Consider the following 17,468-nt stretch of genomic DNA (forward strand, 5'->3'; position numbering starts at 1 on the left):
ACTTCCAGAAACCACTGTCGGTAAACAATCCGCCGTGCCATCTGCAGATGCCAACTAAACCACTGTCGGTAAACACAATCCGCCGTGCCATCTGCAGATGCCAACTAAACCACTGTCGGTAAACACAATCCGCCGTGCCATCTGCAGATGCCGACTAAAGCTCTATCATGCAAAAAGGAAGCCATATGTGAACATGGTCCAGAAGCACCGTTGTGTCCTGTGGGCCAAGCCTCATTTAAAATGGACTGTTTCAAAGTGAGTGTTCTATGGTCAGACGAGTCCAAATTTGACATTCTTGTTGGAAATCACGGACACCGTGTGCTCCGGGCTAAAGAAGACGGAGACCTTCCAGTGTGTTATCAGCGTTCAGCTCAAAAGCCAGCATCTCTGATGGTATGGTGTGCATAAGTGCATACGGTATGGGCAGCTTGCATGTTTTGGAAGGCACTATGAATGCTGAAAGGTATATAAAGGTTTTAGAGCAACATATGCTTCCCTCCAGATGACGTCTATTTCAGGGAAGGCCTTGCGTATTTCAGCAGGACAATGCTAAACCACACACTGCAGATATTACAGCAGCATGGCTTCGTCGTAGAAGAGTCCAAGTGCTGAATTGGCCTGTCTGCAGTCCAGATCTTTCACCTATAGAGAAAAATACGTCAAAGACGACCACAAACTCTTCAGCAGCTGGAAACCTATATCAGGCAAGAATGGGACCAAATTCCAACACCAAAACCCCAGAAACTCATAACCTCAATGCCCAGACGTCTTCAAACTGTTTTGAAAAGAACAGGAGATGCTACACCATGGTAAACATGCCCCCATCCCAACTATTTTGAGACCTGTAGCAGGCATCACATTTGAAATGAGCTCATTTTGTGCGTAAAATTGTAAAATTTCTCAGTTTAAACATTTGTTATCTATGTTCTATTGTGAATGAAATATTGGCTCATGTGATTTGAAAATCTTTTAGTTTTCATTTTATTCAAATTTAAAAAACGTCCCAACATTTCCGGAATTCGGGTTGTAGAAAGGAGAAGGCGTTTCTAAAGCATGTAGTGCCATCTGCTGTTAAAAATTAAGCTCAGAATCGATTCGAGAGAGGATCGCGATACATCAGAATATATCAGAAGTGCTCCAGATACTTTGTATCATGAATCGAGAATCGATGTATTGTCTGAGCCCTATTAAATGCAGAAGACAAATTCCAAGTATGGGTTACCACTTGGCCTTCACATGTCACTTTCACTTTTGAAAAGGGATTGTAACATTTCACTTCACCTAATATGCCTGTAGGTGGCGCATGGAGTTCATTTAACCAACTACGATAGATTCATCACACATCAAATAATCTTAATTCCAGTATTAATTTACTTTGTGTTCTAGCATAGAGGTTGCGTAAGTGCATTTATTCACCAACCATGATCGCAAACAATATGGTCGAGATTCATTTTTGTATTTATTACAGTTTGTGAAAGAGAAGTTTACTCGCAGGTTTAGTAGCAGCAATTCGCGCATGTGGCCTCGTGAACACAGGTACATAATTGTCGGTGTAGTCAGATCATCGGCGCATGTGTGCATGGTTAAGTAAAACACAGGACAGAAAATGTATCCTTTTAAGAGAAAAGCTCCAGTTGGGAGATTTATTCTCTTGACATCCAGCAACCCCAAGCAGGACAGATAGTGGAGGCTCTTTACCAATGCAAGATAACAGAAATGTCCAAATTGTCAAAACGTTTTTTTAAGACAAATAACCAGAAAGCCAATATCGCAACGATAATTTTTAAATAATCGAAAGAAGCAGATATCGTTATCGCAATTTAAATACGATTAATCATGCAGCTCTAGTCCTATGGTTCATTCTAAACTATAACGATCAGTCTTGTGGCAAAATTTCAGGATATTTACAGTGCCTGATTGTAATTGTAAAAAGATGTTTCACTGAAACTAGATGTGTAGGTAGCGTCAAAGTCTTTGAGCATGAGAGTGGACTATAACCATAAAATAAACATCTCAGCCACGATAAGACCAACATCTGTTATCACCTAATAAAAGTTTACTGTCTTTGTCTTTTTGGGATTTTCTGTGAAATGCAAGTAAATAAAAGTTGTTTTATTGTGTGTTTCTTTCCCTCCCCAGATGGGTTTTACCGTGGTGATAAGCTGATCAGCCTGAAGCTTATAGCCGATGAAGCGCTACAGAAATGCAGGGACAAGTATGAGAAACTCTAGTTAACTAGTCGTTTCATCAAATGTGCACGTACACACAGTGGCCACTTTATTAGATTCAATTTGTCAAATGTGGAATAGAAGCAGTAGGAGACTGGAAAAATGTTTGGCTCTGATTCAGTTTTTCTTCAAAAGAATTTTTGAGGAAGAAATGCTGGACTGGACAGTAATTCTTGCATTTACAGCCTTTAGTCACACAGTGAGATCATTTTAGATTTCAACAGAGCTATAATAACAAATCAGAAAATTTTATTACAATTTAACATCTGTTTTCTATTTGAATATATTATAAATGTAATTTATTCCTCTAATGGCGAAGCTGAATTTTCAGTATCATTACTCTAGTCTTCAGTCTTTAAAAAAAAAATGTTTTATATGTATAAAAACATTTGAAATATAAATCTTTTGCAACATTATAAATGTATTTACGGTCATGGTAACACTTTACTTGAAGGGGTGTGCATAAGACTGACATGACACCGTCATAATCTTGACATGACACGTCATGAATATGAAGGAGGTTTTATGAATGTTTATGACAACTGTAATTAAGTGTCATTCGCTCAGTTATGTCATTTTTAATGCAAAGATGACATTGTTTGAGATGTCCGAGTTATGACAACTTGACATAAACCAATACATCATAACCTGTCAGTGTCTTTGTCATGACAACTTGACATCATTTAGCTTTATGGGTTAACATTACATTAAACTGTCATGTGGTTGGTTTTGACATGAGGCCATTATAATAGTGTCATGAATATGTATCTTGAGCTCAAGTACAGTGGTACAAATTGAACTTGTCATTAAAATGTCATTAAGTGACAATACTCTGACAAATAATTTTATAACAGCGTCATGACTATTTTTCATTTCATGTTTATTTATTTATTTATTTATTTATTTATTTTAAGTTTCCTCCAACAGAAGGTCAGATAATAGACAATTTCAAATTTCATAAAAAAGATGACACTGTTATAAAATAATGGTAACACTTTATTTTAGGGTCTTTTAACTAGTTGCTTATTAATATTAGCATTCATATGGCTAAAATATTGGCTATTTATTAGTACTTATAAAGCACATATTAATGCCTTCTGCATGATCTTATTCTACATTCTTAATCCTACCCAATACCTAAACTTAACAATTAACTATAATAAGCAGTAAATTAAGAGTTTATTGAGGGAAAAGTCATAGTTAATCGTTTATATATGTGTTCCCTATACTGAAGTGTTACCAAAATAATGTAATGTAATGTTAACCCATAAAGCTAAGTAGTTTTTTTAAGTTTGATAATTAATCTGCTATGTCATGTTTATGACAGGTTATGATGTTTTGCTAATGTCAAGTTGTCATGACAAAGACACTGACAGGTTATGATGTGTTGGTTTATGTCAAGTTGTCATAACAAAGACATCTCAAACAATGTCATCTTTGCATTAAAAATGACATAATTGAGCGAATGACACTTAATGACAGTTGTCATAAACATTCATAAAACCTCCTTCATATTCATGACACGTGTCATGTCAAGATTATGAAGGTGTCATGTCAGTCTTATGCACACCCCTTCAAGTAAAGTGTTACCACGGTCACTTTTGATCAATAAAAATGCATCCTTAATGAATAAAAGTATTAATTTCTTTCCAAAAAACCCCAAAAAAAAACGTACTGACCCCAAACTATTTAGTCAGTTTTGGAGAATGGAAGTGGTGTTCGTATTGAAAATGAGTTTGAGGAAGAAATAGTGGACCCCTAATAAAGTGGCCACTGTAGCTGTGTGCATGCTTAACAGAGTGTCTGTTTTCTGTTCACTTGATTCTCTAATGTCTTTCACACTGTCAGGTCTTTCACAGTGGAGAAATGTATAATGCTAAAACACCTCACAAAGGAAGATGAGGCCTCACCGCCGGGCTCGCTGTCACCCCCAGCGAAACGTGCCTGTCCTGACCTGCAGGTAAACTTCTGCACCACAGCCGTACAGGCATCATAGTTTTTTCATCTGAATATGTTTCTTACTCTTACGGACATCTTCACATTGCTATAGTCCCAGCGTACTCTTGTTTTTTTTTGTTTTTTTTCCCTTAGATTATATCTAGGGTTATCAAAAGTACCAAGTCGGTATTGAAATTTAAAACAATACCAGCATTTCCCCCCTATCATTTTGAGCACTGTTGAGTGGATTCGTAAACACCTCTGAATGGCCGTTGTGTTCACGAGCTCAACAGATACGTCTGTGATTGGCTACAATGATCAACGCTTCAAAAACATGTTGTAAATAGACATCTTAAAGGTGCCCTCGAATGAAAAATTGAATTTATCTTGGCATAGTTGAATAACAAGAGTTCAGTACATGGAAAAGACATACATTGAGTTTCAAACTCCATTGCTTCCTCTTTCTTATGTAAATCTCATTTGTTTAAAAGACTTTCGGAAAACACGCGGATCTCAACATAACACCGACTGTTACGTAACAGTCGGGATCATTAATATGTACGCCCCCAATATTTGCATATATGCCAGCCCATGTTCAAGGCATTAGACAAGGAAAGGCTGTATTAACGTCTGGATCTGTGCACAGCTGAATCATCAGACTAGGTAAGCAAGCAAGAACAATAGCGAAAAATGGCAGATGGAGCAATAATAACTGACATGATCCGTGATATCATGATATTTTTAGTGATATTTGTAAATTGTCTATCTAAATGTTTCGTTAGCATGTTGCTAATGTACTGTTAAATGTGGTTAAAGTTACCATCGTTTCTTACTGTATTCACGGAGACAAGAGCCGTCGCTATTTTCATTTTTAAACACTTGCAGTCTGTATAATTCATAAACACAACTTCATTCTTTATAAATCTCTCCAACAGTGTAGCATTAGCTGTTAGCCACAGAGCATAGCCTCAAACTCATAGCGAATCAAATGTAAACATCAAAATAAATACTTTACTCACATGATTCGATGTATGCATACAGCATGCATGACGAACATCTTGTAAAGATCCATTTGAGGGTTATATTAGCTGTGTAAACTTTGTAAATGCGCTGTAATATAATCGAGAGCTTGTGTGGCAGGGAGCACGCGATTTAAAGGGGCGGCGCTCTGAAAAAATCAGTGCATAGTTAATGATGCCCCAAAATAGGCAGTTAAAAAAATGAATTAAAAAAAATCTATGGGGTATTTTGAGCTGAAACTTCACAGACACATTCAGGAGACACCTTAGACTTATTTTACATCTTGTGAAAAAGCATTCTTGGGCACCTTTAATAGACACAGATGCACAGGGGAGCATTTGAAAGCAGGCGTCAATCAGTGGATCTGTCAACTAGCGGATATATTAGGGATCCGCTGAGAGAAGCCTGCTTTCAAACGCTCCCCTGTGTATCTGTGTCTATTAAGATGTCTATTTACAACATGTTTTTGAAGCGTTGATCATTGCAGCCAATCACAGACATATCTGTTGAGCTCGTGAACACAATGGCCAACTATTTAATATGCTAGGGGGAAATGCTGGTATCGTCACATTTTTAAAATTTCAGTACCGAAGTTGGTACTTTTGACAACACTAATTATATCTGTTACATATGCATTTTGTCAGGTCAGTGGTAATAGATATTTAAGCAAGGATTATGGGGTTTTCAATCGCCGATATCAATAGAGACCAAATTAAAGATAGACACTACCATTTAATAGTTTGGGGTCAGTGAGATTGTTTTAATGCTTCTGAAAGAAGTCTTGGTAACACTTTAGAATAACTCACGCTATGAAGCATTAGTTAAGCATTAGTAAATAGTTAATTCATCATTTATAAAACATTAATAGACATTAGTAAGCCGTTCATAAATACAGCTATAAATGCTTTGTTCTTGATTTATAAGCATATCTATAATGAGTTTAATAATTGTATTTTCATACTTTATTAATGATCAATTTATCATTTTTAAATTATGTATTACATTATTCACAAACCAGTTATTTAGGAGTTGTCAGTGGTTCATAAGATCATTTAGGAAGTGTAAGTAAATGATTAATAAAATATTTAAATGTACATTTATGCATCTTATTATTTAGACATATAGTATTAGTTACTTAGCGTGTTAATAAATGCTATATTAATACATATTCCCAGTGTCAAAACTACCTCGGTACTAACTTTAAAACATTAGAGAACAGCAGTGCAGAAGATCACTGAACCTTTAAATCTCATTTATAAAAGCTTTACAAAGCATAAATAGTAAAAAAATAGTTAACTGACTGCTTCTAAATGTTTTATAATTACCTGAATTAATCATGAATTACAGTAGGAATATGTGTTAATAAAACATTTACTAACACACTAAGTAACTATTACTATGTGTCTAAATAATAAGATGTATAAATGAATGTTTAAATAGTTTATTAATCATTTACTTACACTTACTAAATGAACTACTGACAACTCCTAAATAACTGGTTTGTAAATATGTAATACTTAATTTAGAAATGATAAATTGATCATTAATAAAGTATGAAAATACAATTATTAAACACATTATAGATATGCTTATAAATCAAGAATAAAGCAATTATAGCTGTATTTATAAACTACTTACTAATGTCTATTAATGCTTTATAAGTGATGAAATAACTATTAACTAATGCTTAACTAATGCTTCATAGTGTGCAGTTATTATAGTGTTACCGAAGTCTTTTATGCTCAACAAGACTGCATTAATTTGAAAAAAATACTGTAAAAACTTTAATTTTAGTATAAATAATTAAATTATAATACTAATTTGTTAAATATAATAATAATTTATTCCTGTGATCAAAGCTTCTATTTTTCAGCATCATTACTTCAGTCTTCAGTGTCACATGATCCTTCAGAAATCATTCTAAAATTCTGATTTGATGCTCGAGAAACATTTATTATTATTATTGTCAATGTTGAAAACAGGTGTGCTGCTTATTTATGTGGAAACCATGATAGGAAGTCTTTGTAACAAAAGGAAAGAATGTTTTGTAACATTATAAATGTCTTGCTGTCACTTTTGATCAATTGAATAGATCCTTGCTTAACAGTATTCATTTAAATAATAATAAAAATAAAAAACTTACTGACCCCAAACTTTTGAACGAGAGTATACATAAAATTGCTGAGATTACTTCTTGGAAACACTTCTTTACTCAATAATTACCCATAATACATGAATATAACTGTAAACAGAGAGGAAGGAATGAAATCAGGACAGATGCAGACCAGCATGATGAGCACATGCGCTAACCACCAGGCCATGGCTTTGGCGCTATTCGATTTGAGTTTAAACGAATTATGTTTTGTTTTTTTTGTTTTTTACATCAAAGCCCTATGAGTTGACCTTCTAATGGAGGTTAAAAAGAAGCGACACATTTTGCTCATGAAAACAAGCAGGTCTTCATGTATCATTACACCTGATCTGTCCATGTAAGTGGGGAATATATTCAGATGAAAAATGACTGCAGTATCCCTTTCATAAAGTCTTTGTTCTGGTCTCTCAAATGTTAACTCTTGTCCTGTACATCTCCTGTGGAGTTTTGAGTCTTGCATTGTCCTGTGTGTTACAGATATCTCTTGGTTATTTATCCAAGGTTTTGTGTAACGGTTGTAAATCCATAAAGGTCTGGCATGATTTCTCGGAGCTATTGTGCCGAAGACCTTTGAAACGGTTGTCTTGTGTGTGGCGTTTACTGATGCAAGCTGACCTCTTTTTAAACCTGTAATTCTAATAATGTTGATTTTACTTTCATGCAAAAGATCTTTGGCATTTTTTTTTCTCCCTCAATGTGGGTCCATGTCTGTGTCCTTTTCCTCTTTCGATGTGAGTAATCTCTCCATTAACCCCCTTTAGCAGGAGAAACAGAAAGAAAGAGTAAGGAAGGTCCGTCCTCCCCCACAGGTATTTCATGTCTCCTTTGTGCATAACGTTTTGTTTTTTTAACTCCTCCTGTCTTAACACCTGTTTGTGTGCTCATGGGCGGCTCTCTCACTCTTAGGGATGGCTTGAGACCTTTATCACTCTCCTCACACAACACTGTGTGTGTGTGTGTGTGTGTGTGTGTGTGTGTGTGTGTGTGTGTGTGTGTGTGTGTGTGTGTGTGTGTGTGTGTGTGTGTGTGTGTGTGTGTGTGTGTGTCTCTGTGTGTTTGCTTTTGCAAATGCATTTCACCATTTACACACTCATCAGACTTGGCGTTCAATCATAAGGCCATAAAGGCATATTCTGCCTTATTAGCAACTTAATGTTTTAATGCATGGCATGTGTAGTATTCAGTCCATTACCTATGATAATTGATTTGTTTGAACTTGTTTTTTACACAAACTGACTACTAGAAATAATGTACTCTTTTAATTGACAGCAGACCATAGATGAGGTATTTAAGTTGACATTAACCTCTAATATTCCTTTTTGTTCTTCTTAAAGGGTTAAAGGGGATAGTTCAACCAAAAATTAAAATTTTTTACTCCCCCTATTATTATGACGCACAGATGCATTCCATTGATTTAAAAAGTGTCAAGTAAAGACATTTATAATATTACACGAAACAATTTTTTTAACTTTAATTAAATTTTTTATATATATCTTATTTTTATTCTTTTATTCAGCAATAATGCATTAAAGGGCTAGTTCACCCAAAAATGAATATATATATATTTTCATTTGATGAATGATTAAGGAAATTTGGCCTCTGTGTTTCCTCATGTTTATTCAGGAAGTTATGGCTGGACAATTTCATGTTTATGATCTCTCTATATATATATATATATATATATATATATATATATATATATATATATATAGTGTGCGTGTAAATTAAAAGTAAATAGACGCATATTATATATGTATATATGTGTGTGTAAATTAAAAGAAATACATTAAAAATATATATATATATATATACACACACACACACACACACACACACACACACACACACACACATATGTGTGTGCGTGTAAATTAAAACTAAATACATTAAAAAATTATATACACACACACACATACACACATAAAATGTGTATATATAATTCTTTAATGTATTTAGTTGTAATTTACACGCACACTTATATATGTGTGTGTGTGTGTGTGTGTATATATATATTATATATAAATTATATTTACTTTTAATTTACATGCACACACTATATATATATATATATATATATATATATATATATATATATATATATATATATAAAATTTCCCCATTTTTGGGTGAACTAGCCCTTTAATGCATCCTTGCTGAATAAAAGTATTATTTTTTTTTATATATATTCTATTTTTTTAATTAATCGAAAGTTCAAAAGAATAGTGTTTTGTATAAATTGTTTTGTGTAATATTATAAATGTCTTTACTGACACTTTTTAATCAATGGAATGCATCCTTGCATAATAATAATAATAATAATAATAATAATAAACTTTTGTATGGGAGTGTTTGTCATGTTTTTGGCTTTAATATTGGTTTGTTCAGTAACACTTCATAAAAACTTTCATTAACATTAAAAACATTTATGATGTAAAAAATTAAACAATTACTTAATACTTCATTACATTCAGAGATGTAAAAAAAAGTTAGAAATGTCAACTACTGACCCGTTCTGCATTATACTTATTGTTAATGCTTTTGTGAATTATGAAGTGTTTCCTTTTGATTTGATCGCCAGTTCTGATCCATGAGCTAGCACTGAAACCTTTTACTGTGCCTAGTAAAAGTACTGATAGCCACATCTCTGTTAAATGATAGTGTGTCTTTGTGTCCATGTTCTAAATGTTTTCCTCACCTCAACTTTATTGGTCTACTAGTGCACGATTACATCAGAAATGTATCTGGGAAGCTCTTATATCATTGTAGTGACTAGACTCTGTTAGCAGCTTTATGTGCTGAAACCTTTTCCGCTCAGGCTGTCTAATGGATTTGACGGTTCTCACTGTGTAGTCAAACACTAACTCTCTCCTGTGAGCTCCATGCAAATGCTCTTGTCACTTAAATGAACTCAAGTGCTCGTATAGTGTTCCCTTAGTCTCTGAGCTGCATGAAAAACTAGATCTTTAGGCTTTTCTGTTGTGTTCACGTCTCTTTTTGTTTGTCCGTCTAGTGTTTTTGTGTTATTAACTAAACCTGATCTTTTCAGATGCTTTCTCTTTCAGTTTTGAAAATGACTAAAGCAGACGGGCATCTGTGCTGCATTCACTTTGGTTAGACTGAACTGAAATAAATACCAACATGAGCCCCTAAATAACGTATTATATGCGTTATTTGCATACAACACTCTTTTCATTTAATCTTTTGCTGCTTTCAAGTCATTCTGAAATAGTTGTATTTACGAAATGAATGAATGTCTGACGCCACAGTTTGCAAATGCAAAGTTTTTTGGGGGGAAAGCAAAAGCGTTGAATTATATTTTTCGAAAAACTTGGTGAAAATCAGAAATAAAAAAGCTGAAGTACTAATAAAAAGAAAAAACTAATAAAAATGCATGACAAAAGCACATAACAAAATTACTAAAGCTTAACATAAAATTACAATGGAAAAAAAAAAAAAATCATAATAGTATATAAATAATACATAACACTGATCTGGTAGTGTCACAAATGTAATTGGTGGAGTTTGCTCTGTACAAATGGTGCTTGTAAATGAGGAAGTAACTGGAGTTGTGACGATTTAAAAATATTACTCAGTCATTTAGCCAGTTTATGAAACGACGGACTATCAAACTACGTTTCCCATCATCCTGTGTGGCAGTGTGAGAATGTTAAAGTACTCACACTAGATAAAGCATCAGTTACACACTTGATGTGCATCATTATTTTGTTGCACTACTTCTACAAACAACCAAAATCACTTGAACATGCATTATGTTATAACTACGATTATAACAAGGAACTTCCCATGACCTGAAAGCAGCATTTGTTCTGTTCAATCCAGCAGTTTATAGCCTTCACAGATTGATTTGATAACATCAGGTTCCCAAAATGTTTTGTTCTCTGAAGCGTGACAACACGAGTTAACTATGAGCGCGCTCTGTGCTGTGATTGGTGCAGGTGCCGTGGAATCCTGAGGTGGATCTGTGTTGGCACTCTCTGATTGGTGGAGCGTCAGAGGAGTGCGAGCCTGTCTGGTGTGATTCAGAGGACCCGCTCTTCATCCTCTACACCAGTGGCTCTACTGGGAAACCTAAGGTAGATCCTCTAAACAACCCAATCTACCTGTGGTGCGTTATTTGCTGTTCGTCTATATCTCTTATTTGTCCCTCTTTTTCTCCCGCTCTACCACTCCGCTAGGGTGTGTTGCATACAGTGAGTGGATACATGCTCTACACTGCGGCCACCTTTAAGATGGTGTTCGATTATCACTCTGATGATGTGTACTGGTGCACTGCGGACATTGGTTGGATCACCGGTCACTCGTACATCACATACGGGCCCTTGGCCAATGGTGCGACCAGTGTGTTGGTGAGGGGAACATCCTGAGAAACACTTTTTGTGTCCGATTTTGCCCTTGAAAGTCACTTTTTAAGCATATTGACTCCTCTACGTAGGCTTTTATTGTTGTATAATATGAATGTGATTTTTAAATCTTCTGTTCCTAGTTTGAGGGTCTTCCCACATACCCGGATGTGAGCCGAATGTGGGAGATTGTTGATAAATATCAAGTCTCCAAGTTCTACACAGCACCCACCGCCATCCGGCTCCTGATGAAGTACGGCAGTGAGCCCGTTCAGAAGTGAGTTTGGTGTCTGATGTAGTACACTAGAGAGGGTTTCTGTTGTCGTGGAAAATTTCAGACCGTTTTCGCAATATCAGAACGTTTTAAAAATGTGATTTACAAGCCTGGAAAAATCATGGAAATTAATCAAATGTGACCCTTTTTTGTCGCAATAGCCAACAATACATTGTATGGGTCAAAATTATCTTTTTTTTCTTTTATGCCAAAAATCATTAGGATATTAAGTAAATATCATGTTCCATGAAGATATTTTGTAAATTTCCAACCGTAAATATATCAAAAATGTATTTTTGCGAGTGGATATGCATTGCTAAGGACTTCATTTGGACGACTTTTTGCAACCTCAGATTTCAGATTTTCAAATAGTTGTATCTCGGCCAAATATTGTCCTATCCTAACCAATATCAATAGAAAGTTTATTTATTCAGCTTTCAGATGATGTATAAATCTCAATTTTAAAAAAAATTACCCTTATGACTGGTCTTGTGGTCCACGGTCACAAATATTAAAATAATTTTAAAAAATTGATATAGGAAAAATATGCTACCGTTCAAAGATTTGGGGTCAATACAAGTTTTTTAAAGAAAATTATTTCTTAGATATAAAAGAAATGTAATACTTCAAAGTGACAGTAAAGATATTTATAATAGGGATGCACTGAAATAAAAATTCTGGGCCGAAACAATGCAATTGGCCAAAAACCGAAACAGGAAATAAATAATAAATTAATAATCAATTAATTAATCAAATTTTAATCAACACTTAAATATCTAAAACTGAGTTGTACAAACATTTAAATTACAGTTTTTATATTAACTTTCGATAACAGAATTATTTCTACTCTAGTTTGTTGGTGAAATGTAAACATTTAAATGACAAACTGAAGACATTACTAATAGTTTAAGTAAAAATATAATGAATATGTAATCCATTGCATATATTTAGCAAAATCCTCTTCTCTAGAGTTATTTTTCCTAGCTAACTAATGAGTTTATGTACATTGAATAGCTTTCTTGAGGTAAATATAATGTTAAGTGACAGTGTATAGCTTACAAGCTGTTTAATTTGATGACTTTCCATGGTTAAAACAGTGATTACATGAGGATTCATTTCGGTAAGTTGTAGTATATCTTTTAACATACCTTGTTTATTTCCTGCTGTAACTGGTAGTAAAGAGGAAGAGATGATCGTTCACGTAGGCGGTTACAGCGATCTGTCACGCCGTGTTAAAGAGCACCAAAACAACATTTAGTGTTTGAATTTCCTTATAAAATTGACAGAATTTTAAAGTTGAGACTTTGCTTCATATTAAAAGTAACAAAGTTCAAACGTTTTTGAGATTATTGAATGGCAGTGCGCTACTAATGTACAAAAGTTTTTTCACGCTTCAACAGAAAACGGTACAGACTAAAAGATTTTAGATTTAATAAACCATGTCATTACCGATTAAATTTGAGAAATTAATATTGCTAGTGTCCACACAGCTCACATGTTTAACTGTTGTAGCTTATCCAGGTTGTGTCACGAAATAGACGCTGAACACAGTCAAAAAGCACTGATTAAACGTCTGTTTCGCTCACTGATTTCGGCCCTCTGAAATTTCAGTGCATCCTTAATTTATGACGTTACAAATAAATATAAGTCAATGATGTATTCTATGGAGTCAAATTAATGCCTTAAAGTTTTGCACAAAAATAAAGTTTTGCAAAACACAAAAAAGAATTGAGCAATAAAAAAATGTTTTGCAAACAAAAATAAAGAATTGCAAAGGAAAAATAAAGTATTGAGCGGGAAAAAATAAGTTTTGCAAACAAAAATAATAAATTGCAAAATAAAATAAAATAGTGCAAAAATAAAAATATAATCAATTACAAAAATCATTGACAGCTGTAATCCTATTTTATCTTTGCCACATATTTTTCATGCTCAAACCTACTAAATCATTTGCAACGCTCATTTTATTCTGCGTTTCAGTCAAGCGTGCGCTCACGATACCGGTTTTCCTTTGCGCTGCACTTTTCTGCGCGGATCTCTTTATGGCACTGGTTTGACGTGGGGGTGGAGTCAAGAAACGGGGCACGCCTCCGCGAAATGCATTGGAGGGGAACGTAATCGGCGACAGGTGAAATAATTCTTTGACGTGGTTAAAAATAATGAATGGTTTGTTTTTCATATGTTGTCGCCGATTACGCCCCGCTCCAATGCATTTCTCATAGTAATATGACCCGTTGCGCTCTGTCTCACTGCCTGTGTCCACTTTTGTGTCCTTAAACATTAGTTTTTTGGGGTCGACAGCTTATAAAAACTTATTTCTGGGTTTTTTAGCTTGTTAGCTGTACATCTTGTCACACAGCAGCTTTTAGGCATTGTTCTGTTTTTTGTAATGAGTCAGAAAAGACAAGTCAGCCTGGAGACGGTTGGATTGTTTTTCCCCCGGTGGGCGTGGTTTTCAGATTATAATAAATGCGCTCTGTCTCTATGCTTGATCTGTTCTGTTGCGATCTGCGTCTCCTGCCGATGACGTGTTTCTTGACTCCAACCCCACGTCAAACCAGTGCCATAAAGAGATCCGCGCAGAAAAGTGCAGCGCAAAGGAAAACCGGTATCGTGAGCGCACGCTTGACTGAAACGCAGAATAAAATGAGCGTTGCAAATGATTTAGTAGGTTTGAGCATGAAAAATATGTGGCAAAGATAAAATAGGATTACAGCTGTCAATGATTTTTGTAATTGATTATATTTTTATTTTTTCACTATTTTATTTTATTTTGCAATTTATTATTTTTGTTTGCAAAACTTTTTTTTTTTTCTGCTCAATACTTTATTTTTCCTTTGCAATTCTTTATTTTTGTTTGCAAAACATTTTTTTATTGCTCAATTCTTTTTTGTGTTTTGCAAAACTTTATTTTTGTGCAAAACTTTAAGGCATTAATTTGACTCCATAGTATTCTATTCAACAAAGAATCCTGAAAAAAATGTAAGAACAACTCACAGCAACTGTTTTCAACTCTGATAATAATCATACGTTTCTTGAGCAGCAAATCAGCATATTAGAATGATTTCTGAAGGATCATGTGACACTGAAGACTGGAGTAATGATGCTGAAAATGTTTATTTTTGATCAAATAAATACTGCCTTGATGAGCATAAGAGACTTCTTACTGACAATCTTACTGATCCTAATTTTTTTTTTTCTTTTCCAATATTTATGTTCAGCTATCAAAATACCTCGAAATAGTTTTTTTGTGAAATCCTTATCCAGTAATATTTTTCATTGACACACTTTGTATATATAGTACATACAATATAGTGTTTACAGTATAAAGTATAGTGTTTAGGAATAAGTATTATGAATGTTTATTTATAACTGCCATTGCTTGGTTATGTTGTATATAAGACACTTAGATGATTAACGGAGATCTTAGATCTCATATTTCCAGATAAAACTTGATGATATAACTTTATGATTACTACTATAATGAAACGATATGGTAATGCTTGATAGTATTCATCTCTGTGTGTTATGGGATTGCTCTGTGTTCAGTCTTGCACTCTGTTTGCTTACAAAGTCTGCTAACAGAGCAGCGTTTATAAGTCCATTGGCTGTGCATTGTGTGCTTTTGCATAACAACTGGTGCCAGTATGTGCCGACTTTCTGACCACAACCTTGATACAGTACCAACAGATGCATCTACTCAGTCTTTTATAGAACTATTTTCCACATTTTACAAAAATAGTAACATTTACAAAACTTTGCAATGGTTTGTGTCATCAGGTATAAGCGGACCTCCCTGAAGATTTTGGGGACAGTCGGGGAGCCCATAAACCCAGAAGCCTGGCAGTGGTACTACAGCGTTGTGGGAGAGAAGAGATGTCCGGTGGTGGACACCTTCTGGCAGACTGAGACGGTATCCACTGAATTACAGCACTCAGATCAGAGCAGTAACATCCATGTTGCTTTGAAGCTGTCTACCGTAAAGTCACTTGTCTCTTTTGTGTCTTCCTCAGGGTGGGCATGTGATGACCCCTCTGCCGGCCGCTACGCCCTTGAAGCCTGGCTCTGCCGTGAGTGAACATTGTGCTATGAATATAATAAATAATAAAAATGTAGCAATGAATAAAAAGATAGACTATCGTTCAAAGGTTTGGGGCCTGTAAGATGTCCCTTGTGCTCACATGTTGCATTTATTTGATCCAAAATATGGTAATTTGTGAAATATTATTGCAGTTTAAAATAAATATTTTCTATTTATTAATTTAATAATTTCTTTATTTATTTTCTATCTGCTTTAACTGAAAGTAACTTACACTGACATATCTTTAAAATAGTCAGAATTGCGAGATATAAACTTGCAATTCTGACTTTTTTCTCAGAATTGCAAATTTAGTATATCTTTATACTTTATAACAGGCAATTGTGAGATATAAGCCTGGTTTCACAGACAGGGCTTAGATTCACCCAAAAATGAAAATTCAGTCATTAATTACTCACCCTCATGTCGTTCCACACCCGTAAGACCTTCGTTCATCTTCAGAACACAGATTAAGATATTTTTGATGAAATCCGATGGCTCCGTGAGGCCTGCATAGCCAGCAATGGACATTTCCTCTCTCAAGATCCATTAATGTACTAAAAACACATTTAAATCAGTTCATGTGAGTACAGTGGTTCAATATTAATATTATAAAGCGACGAGAATATTTTTGGTGCGCCAAAAAAGCCAAAATAACGACTTGTATAGTGATGGCCGATTTCAAAACACTGCTTCAGAAAGATTCGGAGCATTATGAATCTTTTGTGTCGAATCATGATTCGGATCGCGTGTCAAACTGCCAACGGCTGAAATCACGTGACTTTGGCGCTCCAAACAGCTGATTCAACACGCTGATTCATAACGCTCCGAAGCTTCCTGAAGCAGTGTTTTGAAATCGGCCATCACTATATATGTCGATATTTTGTTTTTTTTGGCGCTCCAAAAATATTCTCGTCGCTTTATAATATTAATATTGAACCACTGTACTCACATGAACTGATTTAAATATGTTAGTACATTAATGGATCTTGAGAGAGGAAATGTCATTGCTGGCTATGCAGGCCTCACTGAGCCATCGGATTTCATCAAAAATATCTTAATTTGTGTTCTGAAGATGAATGAAGGTCTTACAGGTGTGGAACGACATGAGGGTGAGTAATTAATGACAGAATTTTCATTTTTGGGTGAACTAACCCTTTAAGCCCTGTGAAACCAGGGAATAAACTTCCAATTCTGAGGTTGTCTTTTTTTCAGTCAGAATTGGACTTTATAACTCACAATTGCAAAAAAGCCAGAATTGCAAAATATAAACTCGATTGCGACAAAAAAAGTCAGAATTGCAATATATAAACTCTCAATTGAGAGGGGAAAAAAAAGCAAGAATTGTGAGTTTTTCATTGCAGAGTTTACAAGTTTACAAACGTATATTTGCACAAAGTAACAAAGGATGCAAGTT

At 34.7% G+C, this 17,468-nt stretch overlaps 1 protein-coding gene across 2 annotated transcripts in view; it reads left to right on the plus strand.

Annotated features, from left to right (window-relative positions):
- Positions 1 to 17,468, plus strand: part of acss2 (acyl-CoA synthetase short chain family member 2) — a 30,742-nt gene that overhangs the window by 7,617 nt on the left and 5,657 nt on the right. The window contains exons 6-13 of one of the 2 annotated variants that reach the window (XM_048177898.1): positions 2,140 to 2,215; positions 4,077 to 4,188; positions 8,100 to 8,147; positions 11,295 to 11,432; positions 11,535 to 11,705; positions 11,843 to 11,976; positions 15,754 to 15,886; positions 15,987 to 16,043. In XM_048177898.1, coding sequence (XP_048033855.1) covers positions 2,140 to 2,215; positions 4,077 to 4,188; positions 8,100 to 8,147; positions 11,295 to 11,432; positions 11,535 to 11,705; positions 11,843 to 11,976; positions 15,754 to 15,886; positions 15,987 to 16,043 — 869 coding nt within the window. The remainder of the gene's footprint in view (positions 1 to 2,139; positions 2,216 to 4,076; positions 4,189 to 8,099; positions 8,148 to 11,294; positions 11,433 to 11,534; positions 11,706 to 11,842; positions 11,977 to 15,753; positions 15,887 to 15,986; positions 16,044 to 17,468) is intronic. The other variant, XM_048177899.1, reaches the window with a different exon arrangement.

Source organism: Megalobrama amblycephala, linkage group LG24, assembly GCF_018812025.1.
Source record: "Megalobrama amblycephala isolate DHTTF-2021 linkage group LG24, ASM1881202v1, whole genome shotgun sequence".
Taxonomy (NCBI): Eukaryota; Metazoa; Chordata; class Actinopteri; order Cypriniformes; family Xenocyprididae; genus Megalobrama; species Megalobrama amblycephala.